This window comes from Oncorhynchus tshawytscha, linkage group LG04 (genome assembly GCF_018296145.1).
Source record: "Oncorhynchus tshawytscha isolate Ot180627B linkage group LG04, Otsh_v2.0, whole genome shotgun sequence".
NCBI classification, from domain to species: domain Eukaryota; kingdom Metazoa; phylum Chordata; class Actinopteri; order Salmoniformes; family Salmonidae; genus Oncorhynchus; species Oncorhynchus tshawytscha.
In genome coordinates, this window is record NC_056432.1 from 53,032,550 (window position 1) to 53,053,818 (window position 21,269).

Here is a 21,269-nt window from a genome sequence, read left to right on the forward strand (position 1 = left end):
CAACACTAAACAATACATTAATTGCACTATAACGGTGACAAACGGTGCCCACACACTTTTAGGGCCTACATAAAGCTGTCCCAACACCTTACCACTGCTACACCTGGCTTTCAGGGAAGCCGTGTCTGGCAGCAAAATAGTTCATTCTGTCACACCTTCTCCCACTCTCCTTCTCTGGCGCTTGAGGGCGCCAGGCTGCCCTTAATTTCGCACACCTGTCACCATCATTAAGCGCAGCAGCGCAATATTAGACTCACCTGGACTCCATTACTTTGTTGATTACCCCCTCTATATCTGTCTGCTCCTCAGTTTGTTCCCTGTGTCAGCATTGATGTTATGTTTCCCCTTTCTAGACTCGGTTCCTGTTCTGTCTCATGTCCATTGTTTATTAAATGTTCTCCCTGTACCCTCGTCTCCAGCTTCGATCCTCACACATTCAGCCTCATTTACTGCTTTTGAAAAAAACATAGCTGATATCAAATCAAATGTATTTATATAGCCCTTCGTACATCAGCTGATATCTCAAAGTGCTGTACAGCCTAAAACCCCAAACAGCAAGCAATGCAGGTGTAGAAGCACGGTGGCTAGGGCAAACTCCCTAGAAAGGCCAAAACCTAGGAAGAAACCTAGAGAGGAACCAGGCTATGAGGGGTGGCCAGTCCTCTTCTGGCTGTGCCGGGTGGAGATTATAACAGAACATGGCCAAGATGTTCAAATGTTCATGAATGACCAGCATGGTCAAATAATAATAATTACAGGCAGAACAGTTGAAACTGGAGCAGCAGCACGGCCAGGTGGACTGGGGACAGCAAGGAGTCATCATGTCAGGTAGTCCTGAGGCATGGTCCTAGGGCTCAGGTCCTCCGAGAGAGAGAAAGAAAGAGAGAATTAGAGAGGGCATACTTAAATTCACACAGGACACCGGATAGGACAGAAGAAGTACTCCAGATATAACAAACTGACCCTAGCCCCCCCGACACATAAACTACTGCAGCATAAATACTGGAGGCTGAGACAGGAGGGGTCAGGAGACACTGTGGCCCCATCCGAGGACACCCCCGGACAGGGCCAAACAGGAAGGATATAACCCCACCCACTTTGCCAAAGCACAGCCCCCACACCACTAGAGGGATATCTTCAACCACCAACTTACCATCCTGAGACAAGGCCGAGTATAGCCCACAAAGATCTCCGCCACGGCACAACCCAAGGGGGTTGATATGGCTGACTTGCTTAAAACGTGTTAACGGTACAGGTTCCCCAGAGGGTACCACACCCCCTCGCTCAATTCAAACGGTGGCGCACAGAATGCAAAAATATTCTTAGAAATATTTAACCTCCACACATTAACAAGTCCAATAGCTCAAATGAAAGATAAACACCTTGTTCATCTACCCAGCATGTCAGATTTCTAAAATGTTTTACGGCGAAAACATAGCACATATTTATGTCAAACCACCACAAAGACACAAACGATATATACAGCCATTTTGTCGAACAAAAGATGCAATCACAAACGCAGTATTAAAAGAAAAATAATTCACTAACCTTTTGAAAATCTTCATCAGATGACAGTAATAGGACATGTTACACAGTACATTTATGTTTTTTTCAATAATATGCCATTTATATCCATAAATCTCCGTTTACATTGACGCCATGTTCAGAAAATGCTCAAAAATGTCCGGAGAAATTATAGATAGCTCCGCCAGATAACAGAAATACACATCATAAACTTTGACTAAATATACATGCTCTACATATAGTTAGAAAGATACACTGCTTCTTAATGCAACCACTGTGTCACATTTATTTTTAACGTTACAGAATTAGTTCACTATGCAATAATCTGAGACGGCGCTCAGACATAAGCAATATTTCTCCGCTATGTTGGAGTCAACAGAAATACAAAATTACAACATAAATATTCCCTTACCTTTGATGGTCTTCGATCAGAATGTAGTGGAAGGAGTCATACTTACCCAATACATCGTTTTGTTTCAGTTCGTGTGTCCTTATAGTAGCATCTGCTACCACTTTCAGCTGAAATGCACCCAAAATGACTTCTGGTCCCGAACAGTTGCGCATCAAAACTTTACATATTATATGTCGACTAAACTGGTCAACTAAGTGCAGAATCAAGCTTTAGGATGTTATAAACGTACAAAACAATTCGCAATTCAACCGGACAATCGTACTTCTTCTCAGGCAAGCTGGAACAGAGGAAGGTCTGTGTCCAATTCGCGCCCTAACGCACATGTATTTTCTCGCGACACCCACTCTTTTGCCTCCCAAAGGGTCAAAGCTCGCGGGATTTGCACAATTAAACGCTCTACTGAATGAGGACATCTAGTGGAAGACATAGAGTGTCTCCAAGTGTCTCCAGATCCATAGCTGGTTGGGAAGGGTGGGGGCGATGACGTCAAAGTTGCCCCAGCTTTCAGGATTCCAAAACTAGTTTGGGAGATTGCCTGCCCTGTGAGTTCTGCTATACTTACAGACATAATTCAAACGGTTTTAGAAGCTTTAGAGTGTTTTCTATCCAATAATTATTATTATATGCATATATTAGCAATTTTGGACAGATTTTTTTTCAGTTTACTAAGGGCACGCAATTCATCCAAAGGGGGCAGTATTATGCCTAGCCTTAACAAATGTGGTTTCTACTGACAATTGAGACATACAAACTATGGCATAGTACACAGAGTCAAAACCGTTGGATAAATAAAGGGGGCATATGAGCAGACAATGAAAGCTCTTACAATATTCATTGATTATATTTATCTAAAACAGGCTATACATGTGCACCACCAAGTCAGGACTGTAGGCAAAATTTGGAGGGGAAAAGGGACCAAATTATTAGGGTGAGGCACATGTGCTACTAACAGTTTACTGCACAACATACACTTAGTATTACTTTATTACTGTAGCTACAGTATACATATCTCCCTGGATTATTACATCATTTATGCAGCAGCGTACAATACATTTTTGGACTCAACTTGTTGTGCTGTGCCCACTTGAACAGGAAGGCGGTTTTATTTTTTTAAACCTTTATTTAACTAGGTAAGTCAGTTAAGAACAAATTCTTATTTTCAATGACTGCCTAGGAACAGTGGGTTAACTGCCTGTTCAGGGGCAGAACGGCAAATTTGTACCATGTCAGCTCGGGGGTTTGAACTTGCAAACTTCCGGTCCAACGCTCTAACCACTAGGCTACCCTGCTGCCCCATTGCGAAGAGCTGCTGGCAAACGCAGGAAAGGGCTGTTTGAATGAATGCTTACAAGCCTGCTGCTGCCTACCACCGCTCAGTCAGACTGCTCTATCAAATATCAAATCATAGACTTAATTATAATATAATAAACACACAGAAATACAAGCCTTAGGTCATTAATATGGTCAAATCCGGAAACTATCATTTCGAAAACAAAACGTTTATTCTTTCAGTGAAATACAGAACCGTTCCATATTTTATCGAACGGGTGGCATCCCTAAGTCTAAATATTGCTGTCACATTGCACAACCTTCAATGTTATGTCATAATTATGTAAAATTCTGGAAAATGTATTTTTTTGGAAGGAATGGTCTTCACACAGTTCGCAATGAGCCAGGCTGCCCAAACTGCTGCATATACCCTGACTCTGCTTGCACAGAACGCAAGAGAAGTGACACAATTTCCCTAGTTAGTATTGCTTGCTAACATGAATTTCTTTTCACTAAATATGCAGGTTTAAAAAAATATACTTGTGTATTGATTTTAAGAAAGGCATTGATGTTGATGGTTAGGTACGTTGGTGCAACAACAGTGCTTTTATCGCGAATGCGCTTACAAACTATGGCATAGTACACAGAGTCAGAACCGTTGGATAAATAAAGGGGGCATATGAGCAGACAATGAAAGCTCTTACAATATTCATTGATTATATTTATCTAAAACAGGCTATACATGTGCACCACCAAGTCAGGACTGTAGGCAAAATTTGGAGGGGAAAAGGGACCAAATTATTAGGGTGAGGCACATGTGCTACTAACAGTTTACTGCACAACATACACTTAGTATTACTTTATTACTGTAGCTACAGTATACATATCTCCCTGGATTATTACATCATTTATGCAGCAGCGTACAATACATTTTTGGACTCAACTTGTTGTGCTGTGCCCACTTGAACAGGAAGGCGGTTTTATTTTTTTAAACCTTTATTTAACTAGGTAAGTCAGTTAAGAACAAATTCTTATTTTCAATGACTGCCTAGGAACAGTGGGTTAACTGCCTGTTCAGGGGCAGAACGGCAAATTTGTACCATGTCAGCTCGGGGGTTTGAACTTGCAAACTTCCGGTCCAACGCTCTAACCACTAGGCTACCCTGCTGCCCCATTGCGAAGAGCTGCTGGCAAACGCAGGAAAGGGCTGTTTGAATGAATGCTTACAAGCCTGCTGCTGCCTACCACCGCTCAGTCAGACTGCTCTATCAAATATCAAATCATAGACTTAATTATAATATAATAAACACACAGAAATACAAGCCTTAGGTCATTAATATGGTCAAATCCGGAAACTATCATTTCGAAAACAAAACGTTTATTCTTTCAGTGAAATACAGAACCGTTCCATATTTTATCGAACGGGTGGCATCCCTAAGTCTAAATATTGCTGTCACATTGCACAACCTTCAATGTTATGTCATAATTATGTAAAATTCTGGAAAATGTATTTTTTTGGAAGGAATGGTCTTCACACAGTTCGCAATGAGCCAGGCTGCCCAAACTGCTGCATATACCCTGACTCTGCTTGCACAGAACGCAAGAGAAGTGACACAATTTCCCTAGTTAGTATTGCTTGCTAACATGAATTTCTTTTCACTAAATATGCAGGTTTAAAAAAATATACTTGTGTATTGATTTTAAGAAAGGCATTGATGTTGATGGTTAGGTACGTTGGTGCAACAACAGTGCTTTTATCGCGAATGCGCTTCTTAAATCATCACCTGTTTGGCGAAGTAGGCTGTGATTCGATGATAAATTAACAGGCACCGCATTGATTATTTGCAACGCAGGACAAGCTAGATAAACTAGTAATATCATCAACCATGTGTAGTTAACTAGTGATTATGTTAAGATTGATTGTTTTTTATAAGATATGTTTAATGCTAGCTAGCAACTTGCTCATTGCTGCACTCGCGTAACAGGTGGTCAGCCTGCCACGCAGTCTCCTCGTGGAGTGCAATGTAATTGGCCATAATCGGCGTCCAAAAAATGCAGATGACCAATTGTTATGAAAACTTGAAATCGGCCCTACTTTCAAGACAACTGGGATCTTGGAAAAAAACAACCCCTACGCTCTGTATTTTCCACTGCCTGCCCCACCACCACAGAAAGCACTGAGCTAAGCTGAAACACCCGCATTTTGGAGCTGCCTTACTCAAGAAAGCAAAAAAGAGACCATGTTTGTATTAACTACTAGCAGCTTTATTAACTAGAATTATATATTTTTTTACATTGTTTGCAAGCTGATAATATGACATATTTATGCCGAAATAACGTGCAAACAGGCTAGAAAGATGGGGCTCAAAACGGGCTCTGCCCCACCTGCCCTGAATGACAGGTCGCCACTGAGCCTTGCCCTTGTGCACACATTTCAAGTGGTTTGCTAGTACGCATATTGGAACAAAGCTTTGGGCACACATTCTAAGTAGTTTACTAATATGGAACAGAGCTTATTAATAGCCATTTTGGTGGACTGCCATGCTTTTACACTGTATACTGCTACTTCTAGTCTGACCGCTCTGAAGTGGTCTTGTAGGGACACATTTCAGATCCGTTAACACATTTCAGTCAATTTGAACCAGGTCGCTGTAAACTGGGTTGTCAAGCAAAATGGTCAACATTCCATTATGGTTAACCTGAAGCCGGGGCTCTAAATTATATTTTCATTTGTAGCACCAGAAAATGAGATTTTTTGATTGATTGAGATACAGCCTATATGAATTCTAGCTAAATTCAGCACATGTTGTGCCCTAGAAAGAAGAAACTATCCACTGGGCACACTGGTTGAATCAACTTTGTTTCCACGTAATTTAAATGAAATTACGTTGAACCAATGTGTAATAGACATTCAATTGTGTTCTGTTCCCAGTGGGTATTATGTGACTAAAGGCATTTGTTTATTATAAAAGCTAAAATGTTGATACGAATACCTGTCTGATATTACATAGTCGTTTGTGGAATATTAGTTTTCTACATTGTGTAAATGTAACGGCTTTCTTGTGGTGAAGTAGAGGCGGACCAAAACGCAGCGTAGACAAACAAGACATCCAACATAGAATGCCCACTCAGATCACACCCTGACCAACCAAAACATAGAAACATATTCGAACGATGGTCAGAACGTGACAGAACCTCCCCCCAAGGTGCGGACTCCGAACGCACAACCTAAACCTATAGGGGAGGGTCTGGGTGGGCATCTGTCCGCGGTGGCGGCTCTGGCGCTGGACCCCACTCCATAATTGTCTTAGTCCACCTCCTTAGCGTCCCTTGAGTGGCGACCCTCGCCGCTAACCTTGGCCTAGGAAACCTAACAACGGGCCCCACTGGACTGAGGGGCAGCTCCAAACTGAGGTAGCTCGGGACTGAGGGGAAGCTCGGCACTGAGGGGAAGCTCGGCACTGAGGGGAAGCTCAGGCAGGTAGCAGGCTCTGGCAGATCCTGGCTGGCTGGTGGCTCTGGCAGATCCTCGCTGACTGGCGGTTCCGGCAGATCCTGGCTGACTGGCGGATCCAGGCTGAATGGCGGATCCTGGCTGAATGGCGGATCTGGAAGATCCTGGCTGCTCCATGCTGACTGGCAGCTCTGGCTGCTCCATGCAGACTGGCAGCTCTGGCTGCTCCATGCTGACTGGCTGCTCCATGCTGACTGGCCGCTCCATGCTGACTGGCGGCTCTGGCCGCTCCATGCTGACTGGCGCCTCTGGCCACTCCATGCTGACTGGCGGCTCTGGCCACTCCATGCTGACTGGCGGCTCTGGCCACTCCATGCTGACTGGCGGCTCTGGCCGCTCCATACGGACTGGCAGCTCTGGCGGCTCCTTGCAGACTGGCAGCTCTGGCGGCTCCTTGCAGACTGGCAGCTCTGACAGCTCCTTGCAGACTGGCAGCTCCTTGCAGACTGGCAGCTCCTTGCAGACTGGCAGCTCTGAACAGGCGGGAGACTCCGGCAGCGCTGGAGAGGAGGAAGGCTCTGGCAGCGCTAGATAGGCGGGAGACTCCGGCAGCGCTGGAGAGGAGGAAGGCTCTGGCAGCGCTGGACAGGCGAGGCGCACTGTAGGCCTGATGCGTGGTGCTGGCACTGGTGGTACTGGGCCGAGAACACGCACAGGAAGCCTGGTGCGGGGAGCTGCCACCAGAGGGCTGATGCGTGGAGGTGGTACTGGATAGACCGGACCGTGCAGGCGCAATGGAGCTCTTGAGCACCGAGCCTGCCCAACCTTACCCAGTTGAATGGTCCCGGTCACCCTGCCAGTGCGGCGAGGTGGAATAGCCCGCACTGGGCTATGCAGGCGAACCGGGGACACCGTGTGCAAGGCTGGTGCCATGTAAGCCGGCCCAAGGAGACGCACTGGGGACCAGATGCGTAGAGCCGGCTTCATGGCACTTGGCTCGACGCTCACTCTAGCCCGGCCGATACGCGGAGCTAGAATGTACCGCACCGGGCTATGCACCCGCACTGGGGACACCGTGCGCTCCAAAGCATAACACGGTGCCTGCCCGGTCTCACTAGCCCCCCGGTAAGCACAGGGAGTTTGCGCAGGTCTCCTACCTGGCGTAGCCATACTCCCTGTGAGCCCCCCCCCAATAAATTTTTGGGGCTAACTCTCGGGCTTCCGTCCGCGCCGCCGTGCTTGCTTCGCCAACTCCATTCTCCGATAACCTTCCGCGCACTGCTCCATTGAATCCCAGGCGGGCTCCGGCACTCTCCCTGGGTCGACCGCCCACCTGTCTATCTCCTCCCAAGAAGTATAGTCCATACTCTTGCAGTCCAAACCGTACTCCCATGTCCATTCCTCTTTTCGCTACTGTTGCTGCCTTTCACCACGCCGCTTGGTCTTGTTGTGGTGGGTGATTCTGTAACGGCTTTCTTGTGGTGAAGGTAGAGGCGGACCAAAACGCAGCGTGGTGATGATTCATGTTTGTTTAATAAAGGAAAACTATACATGAATAAACTACAAAACAATGAAATGTGAAAACCCAAAACAGCCCTATCTGGTGCAAAACACAGAGACAGGAACAATCACCCACAAACACACAGTGAAACCCAGGCTACCTAAATATGGTTCCCAATCAGAGACAATGACTAACACCTGCCTCTGATTGAGAACCATATCAGGCCAGACATAGAAATAGGCAAACAAGACATCCAACATAGAATGCCCACTCAGATCACACCCTGACCAACCAAAACATAGAAACATATACGAACGATGGTCAGAACGTGACAGTAAAAGCACAGTTTCCCTATTGAGATGCATAACATTGTACACTGTCTTTTGAAAAAACGTCAGGTTGGTTATGAAAACATGCAAGAGATCTGTCATTTATTCATTGCTATGAGCTTTTCCCTTTCTTTTTTTAAACCAGTGGTGGAAAAAGTGCTCAATTGTCATACTTGAGTAAAAGTAAAAATACCTTAATAGAAAATGACTCAAGTAAAAGTGAGTCACCCAGTAAAAAACTACTTGAGTAAAAGTCTAAAAGTATTTGGTTTTAAATATACTTCAGTTTCAAAAGAAAATGGAATTGCTAAAATGTACTTAAGTCTCAAAAGTAAAAGTATAAATCATTTAAAATTCCTTAAATTAAGCAAACTAGACAACACAATTTTCTTGTGTTTTTTATTGACGGATAGCAAGGTGCACACTCCAACACTCAGACATCATTTACAAACAAAGCATTTGTGTTTAGTGAGTCCGCCAGATCAGAGACAGTAGTAATGACCTGGGATGTTCTCTTGATAAGTGTGTGAATTGGACCACTTTCCTGTCAAAATGTAAACAAGTACTTTTGGGCGTCAGGGAAAATGTATGGAGTAAAAAGCACATTATTTTCTTCAGGAATGTAGTGAAGTAAAAGTTGCCAAAAATAAATAGTAAAGTACAGATGCCCCCAAAAAACGACTTAAGTAGTGCTTCAAAGTATTTTTTACTTATGTACTTTACAACACTGGTGTAAACAAATGTTTAACGACGTGTGAGTAGTTTTAGAATGGCTCAAGACATGGCTTATAGATGTCAAATGTGGTCCCTGCGATCCACTATAGGTATGCAAAAATGAGGTGCCGGTAATATGGGTCAGGTCATTTGACCTGGTTGGGCTATAAGCAAGCCGTTTCCGCTGTAGTAATGGTGCAACCATGACGCCTTCGAATCTGCACTCGCCTTATCATTACAACAATTATTATCTGAGAGATTTTTTCCAAGTCGCACAGTGCTCCCAAAATAACACTCCTGGTCGCATACGAACCAATTGGTTGCACTTTAGAGCCCTGTCTGCGGCTAATAACAGCCTCTCTGGAAGCTTCTACCTCCACCACAGACTCACTGCATTAAGTCACAGTCCAGGAGTTAAATCTCTACTAAATCTCTATGGGTGTGAAATGAGACGTGCAAGACTAGCCCCAGGTCAAAGGTGATGAGTGGAAGGTTGGGTTTTAGTTAGTGGGCCGGAATCTGACATTGGTGCAATCTTTAAAAACACCACAGCATTGCTTTCGCGTAGCCCATCCTTTCAGATCAGTGGCTACACAACAAAGCAAAAGGGCCGCCAGTCGAGAGTAATTTGGGACCTGGCAGAGTTGTAACCTTCCCACCACCCTAAGTTAGTTATCGGTCCGACATAGCTGGATTCCTAAAGGTATTGATTTGGGAGGCACCGTCTCACAGTGGCATGCCTTCAGTTTCTCCCTCTTCCGTCTATCAACAAAGACCCTCGGTAGCTTTCATGCTGAATGGGAATCACAGAGAGTCGATAAACCGCCCGAGATCAATGGTCGACCAGCAGTTTCATTATAGTTCTCCTCATCGCTCTCACTGCCAAGGCATTGATCTCCACTAAACTAGGATATCATCAAAGCCTGACGAGAGGAGAAACAAGTCATAGCATAAATAACATGGCTGGTTTGGCTACTGTAGTGGGGGCTACCCTCACAGCCACATACTTTTGTTGTTTTCACATGTACATAAAGTCACCAGCAGTTGTGAGGCATTACAAAGGCTTTGCAATACCTAGTCAGTTGCACACCTGAATGCGTCTTCCACGTTTAACCCAACCCCTCTGAATCAGAGAGGTACGGGTGGCTGCCTTAATTGACATCCATGTTATCCACACCCAGGGAGCAGTTGTTGTTGGTCAACTGCCATGCTCAAGGGCAGAACAGCCCATTTTTCCACCTTGGGGATTTGAACCAGGAACCTTTAGGTTACTGGCCCACCGCTCTTAATCGCTAGGCTACCTGCCGCCCTAACATTGGCTAAGCTCAATGTTGCTTGTTGGTTCACTCAGCTGCATGTGGTTCTCATTCGAACTGCGGCATGGGAATGAGTCAACTATCAACTTGATTGATGGATTGCCTGCTATCACATTACAACCAATATCATGCCAGACTGAGACGTTTTAGAGGGAAGGAGGTTTTGGCAGTAGATATGATTGCCGTTCAATTACCGACTCCCTACCTGACATCCTCTCTAACTGACAGCCAATTGGTTTTCTAACTTCCATCTTAATTGAAGCAACTCATTCTGTTTTTCTGTTTCTAATTTCCTTAATTGTTGAATTGTATTTGGTTTCGACTTCGGTATATTGCAAGAGTACTTTTTTGTCTGATGCCGGCTACAAATTCCATTTGGTTTGTATGAGTTCAGGAGGAGAGAGGGAGGGAGAGCGAGAGAGAGGGAGTCAGCGAGAGAGAGAGATGAAGTGCACTAGGGCAGAAACCTTTTGGCTGGTGAGAAAATAAAATAAATCACGCAATGACTACGTCGAGCTTGTGACTCGACAAATTTGTTGGATGCATTTGCTGTTTGTTTTGGTTGTGATTCAGATTATTTTGTGCCCAATAGAAATGAATGGTAAATAATGTATTGTGTCATTTTGGAGTCCCTTTTATTGTAAATTGTAAATAAGAATAGAATATGTTTCTAACCACTTCTACATTAATGTGGGCGCTAACATGATTATGGATCATCCTAAATGAATCGTGAATAATGATGAGTGGGAAAGTTTCAGATGCAAATAATACCCCAAAGACATGTTAACCTCTCACCATTACAATAACAGGGGGTGTGATATTTGTAGAGTCACATGATGTAATCATTGCGTGTTATGAATATGGGACCAAATACTTAACTTTTTAGTACTTTAATAGACATAAGTGAATTCCTCCCAATACTTTTGGTCCCCTAAAATGGGGGTACTATGTACAAAAAGTGCTTTAATTTCTAAACGGTTCAAAACGATAATGGATAACAATGCCCTCAAATGAAAGCTAACAGTCTGCACTTTAACCTCTTAGTCATTGTATCAATTTAAATCCAAAGTGCTGGAGTACAGAGCCAAATACATGTGTCACTGTCCCAATACTTTTGCAGCTCACTGTATCACGGCCCAACCTGTCTCTCTGAGTATTACTGTCCCACTCCTCCACTTCTTCTCGTCAGTCTTAAATACATATAAGGCAGAATGATCTAAAGGCGTTCGATCTCCCATGTCTCCTCAACTCACTCTTCCTGACAGTTCGTCTGTCCTGCTCTCCTGTCTCCCCGCTCTTCCTTTCTCAAGTTAAATCTCATATTGCACAGGCATGTAATATGTCTCTGGCGAGCGTTTCCTGGGCCTGATGGGTCAACTCATAAAAATCTCTCCTCTCTCTCTCTCTCTCCCCGCTTTCTCCCTCTCTCTCCTCTCCCTCTCTCTCCACTCTCTCCTGTCCCTCTCTCTCCTGTCCCTCTCTCTCCTGTCCCTCTCTCTCCTGTCCCTCTCTCTCCCTCCCTCTCTCCTGTCCCTCTCTCTCCTGTCCGTCTCTCTCTCTCTCCCTCTCTCTCTCTCCCTCTCTCTCCTCTCCCTCTCTCTCCTCTCCCTCTCTCTCCTGTCCCTCTCTCTCCTGTCCCTCTCTCTCCCTCTCTCTCCCCTCTCTCCTGTCCCTCTCTCTCCTGTCCCTCTCTCTCCTCTCCCTCTCTCTCCTCTCCCTCTCTCTCCTCTCCCTCTCCACAGTTCTTCATCCTCCTTCTGCTGATCTTCTTCTTGGAGATTCTGTCCATCATGCTCTTCTTTGTTTACCAAGACCAGGTAAGGCGACATCTCACTGCTATTTATTTATTTATTTTTTATTGTGGTTGATTCCAGTACCGTTTAAGTCTCACAGAATGTAATAATATAAACTCAGCAAAAAAAGAAAAGTCCCTTTTTCAGGACCCTGTCTTTAAAAGATCATTCGTAAAAACCCAAATAACTTCACAGATCTTCATTGTAAAGGGTTTAAACACTGTTTCCCATGCTTGTTCAATGAACCATAAACAATTAATGAACATGCACCTGTGGAACGGTCGTTAAGTCACAAACAGCTTAGGCAATTAAGGTCACAGTTATGAAAACTTAGGACACCAAAGAGGAATTTCTACTGTCTCTGAAAAACACCAAAAGAAAGATGCCCAGGGTCCCTGCTCATCTGCGTGAATGTGCATGCTGCATGGAGGCATGAGGACTGCAGATGTGGCCAGGGCAATACATTGCAATGTCCGTACTGTGAGACACCTAAGACAGCGCTACAGGGAGACAAGACGGACATCTGATCGTCCTCGCAGTGGCAGACCAGGTGTAATAACACCTCCACAGGATCAGTACATCCGAACAACACGGGACAGGTACAGGATGGCAACAACAACTGCCCGAGTTACACCAGGAACGCACAATCATTCCATCAGTGCTCAGACTGTCCGCAATAGACTGAGAGAGGCTGGACTGGGGGCTTGTAGGCCTGTTGTAAGGCAGGTCCTCACCAGACATCACCGGCAACAACGTCGCCTATGGGCACAAACCCACCTTTGCTGGACAGGACAGGACTGGCAAAAAGTGCTCTTCACTGACGAGTCTCGGTTTTGAATCACCAGGGGTGATGGTCGGATTCGCATTTATCGTCGAAGGAATGAGCGTTACACCGAGGCCTGTACTCTGGAGCGGGATCGATTTGGAGGTGGAGGGTCTGTCATGGTGTGTCACAGCATCATCGAACTGAGCTTGTTGTCATTGCAGGCAATCTCAACGCTGTGCGTTACAGGGAATACATCCTCCTCCCTCATGTGGTACCCTTCCTGCAGGCTCATCCTGACATGACCCTCCAGCATGACAATGCCACCAGCCATACTGCTCGTTCTGTGCGTGATTTCCTGCAAGACAGGAATGTCAGTGTTCTGCCATGGCCAGCGAAGAGCCCGGATCTCAATCCTATTGAGCACGACTGGGACCTGTTGGATCGGAGGGTGAGGGCTAGGGCCATTCCCCCAGAAATGTCCGGGAACTTGCAGGTGCCTTGGTGGAAGAGTGGGGTAACATCTCACAGCAAGAACTGGCAAATCTGGTGCAGTCCATGAGGAGGAGATGCACTGCAGTTCTTAATGCAGCTGGTGGCCACACCAGATAATGACTGTTACTTTTGATTTGAACCCCCCCTTTGTTCAGGGACACATTATTCAATTTATGTTAGTCACATGTCTGTGGAACTGGATTGAAAAGTAGAGGAGCATTGGCTTTTCAACATAAATACATCTCTACACATCAGAGCATTTCCAACTTGGGAAGGGATTAATAATAAAATTCGCACACACACACACATACAACCTGCTCCTACATACACACCAGTACACTGGCATGCACAGACCCAATAGTACAATTCACAGCATTTCAAATTCAATCCATCTAAACAAGCGGTGCGCCAATAACGGGACGCCCTCCAATCTATCGGCCACGGCTAATCCATTATGCATGACTTGTGGCATCCTCGCTACCCCGAGGGCCAGGGCCAAGGCCGTTGGTGTCTACAGTCTCCGCCTGTACCTTTTAGTAAATAATGATCCTACCCTTTGATATTTTTCTCCTCCCTCTTTATTTCCTTTGAGTGTATTTGATTTTTCCCACTCTCGTACTGTGTATAGCTTTTTATCTGTGGTTATGTAATAAAACCCATACAGGCTCTGTTAAATCTGAATCCTCTGCCCCACAGCCATTATAATCCTTTGGTTTGTCTCACTTGGTGTGTAATTCTAGAAGAGTTCCTGGATTGGTAGCATCTTCCTGGGCTTTCAGCCATTTATATCCCTTCCGCTATGGATGTCAGTCCCCACCCTAGTCCCTATGTCTGATCCCCTATCCTCCATTCCGGATCTGAATGATTCAGTTTAATTTCTTAACTGTTCTACACAAAGCAGTGCAATGAGAAACTGGGTAAAAGACCGGAGCCCTGTAAAAGCCAGGCGTACCGTAGATGTACTGTAGGACTTAAGAAAGGAATGAAGAAAGAAAGGGAATGGTCCTCCAGCGGCTAGTTTAAATGGACTCTACGATGTTCTTCAACCGCAGGGCCATTCCATATGTACATAAGAGAGTTACATGTTAATGTTATTGTTGGGAAGGCTATGTTCTTTTTTTTTAAACATTGTTTTCCATTACGGGCACTGGAAGGCAGATGTGTGTGCTGGCTTTTATTTCAGCCCAGCACTAAACACACGATTCAGCAAGGTCATAGTGGTCAAATGAGTTGGCGCATGACGTTAATGGTTATGTCAACTTGCGTTATCGCAAAATGTATCAGTTACCGCTGGAAATCTGAGTTACAAAAACAGTGTACAGTCTGTTGCTGCCCTATTTCAGAAATATTCAACCTACCAGTCACGTTGATTCAACATAAATGAGAAAGTACGAAATAATGAGGAAACTTTACCCAGAGAGCTGATTTCTGATCCTTCATCAGTATTCTGTTGCCGGGTCTCATTCCCACAACACCGCTACTCCACTGATGGCCTTGAACATTCCCATCTGTTCCTTCAACACATCAGCGCGTGCCACCTAATGCCAGCCTACAGCTGACAACCTTGCCATCTTTGACTGACTTCAATAACTAAACTAAAATGTGCTCCCCTCGGGTTCCCCAAGACCAGGATTGGGAAACGCTGACCTAGTCTCATCACCACCTAATCAAATAGGGTCATTAAAAAAGTTACAGCAGCCAGGCGGGGGTTCCTTTCCAACTAGGAAACCGTGTCGGTCAAACCAATTACTGTAGGAAAATGGTGATCCGTACGTTGTCCATATTAGGACAGACTCACATGTCCATGGAAGTTGTCAGAGTCACCTGGAGTTGGTGTCAGTCACTTTCAGTTGGTATACACATTATATAATGTGTTTTTTAAAATAATTTATTAGTTTACAATATGATTAATTCATTAATATTTGTAAAAGCGTCAATGATGAAAGCATTAGAATGTGACTCAAATGAAAGACAGTAACATTTTCTCCAATGTGTGGCACAACTCAGTTTGTTGTATATAATAGTAAGGATCATATTTCTTACATAAACAAGGTGCACATTTCAACCTCACTAGCATGGGACTGAGGTTCAATGTAGCAATTTGAAATTGAGTCATGTAACCAGTTCCTGAATACATTTCAAGCATGGAGAAGTTTCATTTCGTGCTGAGAGAAACGTTTGATTGGTAAAACACACTACTAATCATAGTGATTCACCCATTAAATTAATGGCGACATGAAATGACTAATTCATTGGACTACCTACAAAACATAAAATGTTCTGTTCTTTGTGTGAAAAGGAGAAACACATTGTTGAAATCCTGTCGGGGTGTTGAGAGTAAAAAATAAAATAAAAACACCTGGGTTCAAATAGTATTTGTTTTGCTTCAAACACTTTAGCTGGACTTCTGGCACTCCAGGCAGGATCAACTGGCACTCAGGCAGTGTCACGCCCTGACCGTAGATTGTTTCTATTTTTAGTTTGGTCAGGGTGTGATGTGGGTGGGTATTCTATGTTTTGTTCTATGTTTGTATTTCTATGTGTTTGGCCTGGTATGGTTCCCAATCAGAGGCAGCTGTCAATTGTTGTCTCTGATTGAGAACCATACTTAGGCAGACTGGTTTTGCCCTTGAGTCGTGGGTAGTTGTTTTCTGTTTCGTATCTGTACCAGGCAGAACTTTTTTGTGTTGGTCTATTTTTGTTATTTTGGTCTTAGTGTTCTGAGTTTAAATAAATATGAACATGGACACATGTTGGTTCGATCCTTCTTACTCCTCCTCAGACGAAGAGGACAGCCGTTACAGGCAGGCTCAACCAATCGCTCAAAGTACAAATACTAAACTATTTGAACCCACGTCTGGTAAAAGTATCTGTTGATTTAAACTTCATAGAATTCAATATTGCAATCAGGTTGAGATAAAACCATAATACAATAAGTAGAATTGGAGCAAAGCAGCATTGAGGAAAATAGACTGTGGAAAACAAAACGTGAACAGCTCCTGTCAATGTTTCCCTATGAATAAATATGAATACATATGAATGCATTTGAATAAACATACGACATTAAAGGGAATACCTCCAGAGAGAATAGAACCACAAAAAGACCCCATTTTGACAGTATTCTATCCTTGCTGGGAGCTATCACATAGATAAACAGTTTGCCATTTTACCACTTGGGGCTCCCGAGCGGGTGGTCTAAGGCACTGCATCTAGCTAGAGGTGTCACTACAGACCCTGGTTCAAATCCAAGCTGTATCACAACCGGCCGTGATTGAGAGTCCCATAGGGTGGCGCACAATTGGCCCAGCGTCGTGCGGGTTAGGGTTTGGCCGAGGTAGGCCGTCATTGTAAATAAGAATTTGTTCTTAACTGACTTGCCTAGTTAATGGGACGATTTTGGACGATGCATAGAGCCTTCGCCTTCTCTTCACATTTCCTGATTCCTCGTCCCAATAAACATTTAACACAGTGCAATGTCAAAAATACAGAAAGTACAGACCCACAGATTTTCCCAAAATTTGTTACATTCCAGCCTTATTCTGAAATGGATTAAATTGTCCCCCCCATCAATCTACCCACAATATCACATAATGACGAAGCGAAAACAGGTTTTTAGAAATACCTTATTTACATAAGTATTCAGACCCTTTGCTATGAGACTCAAAATTGAGCTCAAGTGCATCCTGTTTCCATTGATCATCCTTGAGATGTTTCTACAACTTGGAGTTGTAGAAAAAATTCCATTGATTGGACATGATTTGGAAAGACACACACCTGTCTATAAGGTCCCAACGTTGACAGTGCATGTCAGAGCGAAAACCAAGCCATGAGGTCGAAGGAATTGTCTGTAGAGCTCCAAGACAGAATTGTGTCGAGGCACAGATCTTGGGAAGGGTACCAAAAAATGTCTGCAGCATTGAAGGGCCCAAGGAACACAATGGACTCCATCCTTCTGAAATAGAAGATGTTTGGAACCACCAAGACTCTTTCTAGACCTGGCCGCCCAGCCAAACTGAGCAATTGGGGGAGAAGGGCCTTGATTAGTGAAGTACGATCTCTACTGTACTTCACTAATCAAGCGTTTATGGTAGAGTGGCCAGACGGAAGCCACCTTTCAGTAAAAGGCACATGACAGACCGCTTGGAGTTTACTAAAAGGAACCATGAGAAACAAGATTCTCTGGTCTGATGAAACCAAGATTGAACTCTTTGGCCTGAATGCCAAGCGTCATGTCTGGTGGAAACCTGGCATCCCTTTGGTGAAGCATGGTGGTGGTAGCATCATGCTGTGGGGATGTTTCTCCGCGGCAGGGACTGGGAGACTAGTCAGGATCGAGGGAAAGATGAATGGAGCAAAGTACAGAGAGATCCTTGATGAAAATCCAGACCGCTTAGGACCTCAGACTGGGGCAAAGGTTCACCTTCCAACAGGACAACGACCCTAAGCACACAGCCAAGACGCAGGAGTGGCTTCGGGACAAGTCTCTGAATGTCCTTGAGTGGCCCAGCCAGAGCTCAGACTTGAACCCGATCGAACATCTCCAGAGAGACCTGAAAATAGCTGTGCAGCGAAGCTCCCCATCCAACCTGACAGAGCTTGAGAGGATCTGCAGAGAAGAATGGGAGAAATTTCCCAAATACAGGTGTGCGAAGCGTGTAATATTTACGTGTTTTATTTTTTATTTCTAACAAGCTGTTTTTGCTTTGTCATTATGGGGTGTTGTGTGTAGATTGATTAGGGGGAAAAACTATTTAATCCATTTTAGAATAAGGCTGTAACGTAACAAAATGTTGAAAAAGTCAAGGGGTCTGTATACTTTGCAAATGCACTCTATGTACACTGTCTGAAATGAAATGTTGTTCTCTCCTCTCCCTTCACTGCACTGACAGGAAAAGATTTGAAAGGGGAAAAAAATATGCTGGAAGCTCATCATTAGCCTGGCTTTCAGCTGGTACATTCTTTAAGATCAGTACAGATGAAGGAGCAGAGGAGAGGACAGAGGAGAGAACATATTTTTTAGACAATGAGAAAGAGCAAGGGATGGATTCAGACCTGGGACACCAGGTGAGCGGACTCTAGTTTAGCCTTAATCCATAAATGAACTACCAGGAAGAAAATAAACATGAAAAAACAGCAAACCTTGAGGCCTAGAGAAAGATTTTAATAGCTCTACTGCTATATAATGAGCTGCTTTGGGAAGAGAGAGTGTTTGGTGAGTTTTCACACTTTTCTAAATTGTACATTTGATGACAACATGATTCAGGCTAATCCATAACAGTGTGTATAAAACAACAGTAGCTTCTGTAAGCAGCGTCAAGTTGATTAGAATCACTCAAAGCAATGACTTTAAAGACTGTGAGGCCACAGCAATTGCCATTTGCTGAAAAATGTGGCAAAATCCTTCTTTGAATCTCTAATCTAATATGGCAGGTTTAGCTGTCTTGTGGTGATCTGGCATAATATGAGTCAGTGTGTTCCAAGGCGATACACGGGATATGCTTTTTAAAATTATTATTATTATTAGAAAATTTTTTGAAAGTATATTATTATTTATTTTTTATTGAATATTTAAAACATACAATATACTTGCAGTGAAGCCGCTCAACAACTACATCACATTGGTCATCTAACGGACTCCCATTCAGATCGACACATAGAAGCAACCAGGGTCAACGCCCTGCTCAAGGGCACGTCGACAGATCTCCCACAAGGTCAAAAACGGGGACCCGAACCAGCGATCCATCAGCCACCGGCCCAAGCTCCTAATCGCCAGGCCTCCAAGATCCCCCTCACATTTCCCCACAAAAATGATCAGAGTGGATTGATCTTTATGCAGACAGATTTGATCATGCATTTTTTAAAGTTACAGCAGTGTCAGCAAAGTTATGATTGGAAGTATGAGCCAGTATCTGCTGGAAAGATACAAGGAGAAATATTTCCTAAGGGCCGTATTCTGACTTGAGATAGCACTAAACTCGAATTTGTCTCCCATTGACGTCAATGAATGACACGAAAGTCAGAGTTAAGCGTGCATCTCAAGTCAGAATAAGGCCCATTGTGCTTTCAGGAGAGCAAATTTTGCTCCTGTTATTTTCAGAAGGGAATACAAGACAACAACAAAGCTAAAATCATGAAATTGTATTTTAGTAACACTTCCCCTGAAGGCCTTATTCATGCTCTTTTATCCTTTGTGTTACCTTTTTGTTCTACATTGTACCCGTATATTATTTTGCTCAGACAAATATCAGGTATAGAGTCTATTAGTCATGCTACATTGCGGCTGTGTTGAAACGGCTGTAAACAAATGTGATTTTAGCAAAGTTGGGAGAGCCCTTTTGACAGCGGGTTGAACAGACCACTGATGGTGTCAGCCTGTTGCCCTCTACACAAACATGCCAAAAGACTGCATTACCCTACTGGCACAGTTTTTGAGAGAGCAAAGGCTCTGGATCAATGGCAATATATCAGATTGATGTATTGTTTGTTGACTGTCTGAATGTGTAAATAAGTTGTGTGTTTCGGAGACAGAGAGACAGAGAGTGTTTGTGTGTGTGTGTTTTGCATGAGTAAGGATGTCCATGTCTTCACCTTGATGTCTTGTATCCAGATTGATCACTATGCCCAGAGGGATTTGAAGAGGGGACTCCAGCTCTTTGGCACCGAAGGCAACGTAGGCTTGACCAACGCCTGGATGATCGTACAAACTGATGTAAGTCCATACGCAAGGCACTTAATCCTACTTGCAAGTCGCTCTGGATAAGAGCGTATGCTAAGTGACTAAAATGTAAATGTAAAATGTAAGTCAATGTGTCCTGCTTAGACTGCCCCCTGGTGGTCAGCAGTAGAACAGTACACTTGTTTTAAATTGGCCTGGTCCCAGATCTGTTTATACCAATGCATGACAATGACCATAGGAGTTAGCGAGACAGCACAATCAGATCTGGGACCAGGATAGTGTTAAAAGAGGCCAAGTTTTTAGAAATACAGTACCGCAGGCTAATTACATGATCATAGGGACACTTCATAGGGACAAGGGATTACGCAATCAAACCTGATTCCAACCAATAAGAATATCCTTGGATTCTTTAAATAGGCTGCCAAACAGTAAGAGAAATGCAAATTGGACCGCACGGCTCCCCGAAGAACAACACTGTTTGTTTCCACACTCACTTTGATGTGCTTGGCTTTGTATTATTCATGACTAAAATCCACAGCTCAAATCATGGGCAAAAGAAAAGTAGGAAACACACAGTGAGGAAAGATAGTAGAGAAAAGATTGAATAAAAGGAGCTGATAAAAATGCAGCAGGCACTGCTGGTGAAAGCTGCAGAGAGATGTCAAAAGATACCAGATACAAGATATCACTTTGGGCTATTTGATCACAGAATGACCCTTTTTACATTATAAAGTCCAGTTTCATTGTTTGTAGTGTGCATTAGTGAATAGTGTGCATTAGTGAATAGTGTGCATTAGTGAATAGTGTGCGTTAGTGAAGTTGTGTGACTGACTGCACATCGTGAGTGAGTGAGTGAGTGAGTGAGTGAGTGAGTGAGTGAGTGAGTGAGACCATGTGTTCAATATTAAATTCTAGATTGAGTCACATGTCAAAACCGCAGCAAGTGTTCTCATTCCATAAGACTAAGTTAACCCTCTCCACCCTTCCCCATTGAATACATTACCACACTGCAAAATGCACACA

The 21,269-nt window shown here is 43.9% G+C and overlaps 1 protein-coding gene across 3 annotated transcripts in view; it reads left to right on the forward strand.

Annotated features, from left to right (window-relative positions):
- Positions 1–21,269, forward strand: part of LOC112248981 (tetraspanin-4) — a 121,812-nt gene that overhangs the window by 91,651 nt on the left and 8,892 nt on the right. For 2 of the 3 annotated variants that reach the window (XM_024418478.2, XM_024418476.2), the window contains 2 exons: positions 12,262–12,336; positions 20,178–20,279. In XM_024418478.2, the coding sequence (XP_024274246.1) occupies positions 12,262–12,336; positions 20,178–20,279 (177 nt within the window). The remainder of the gene's footprint in view (positions 1–12,261; positions 12,337–20,177; positions 20,280–21,269) is intronic. The other variant, XM_042320877.1, reaches the window with a different exon arrangement.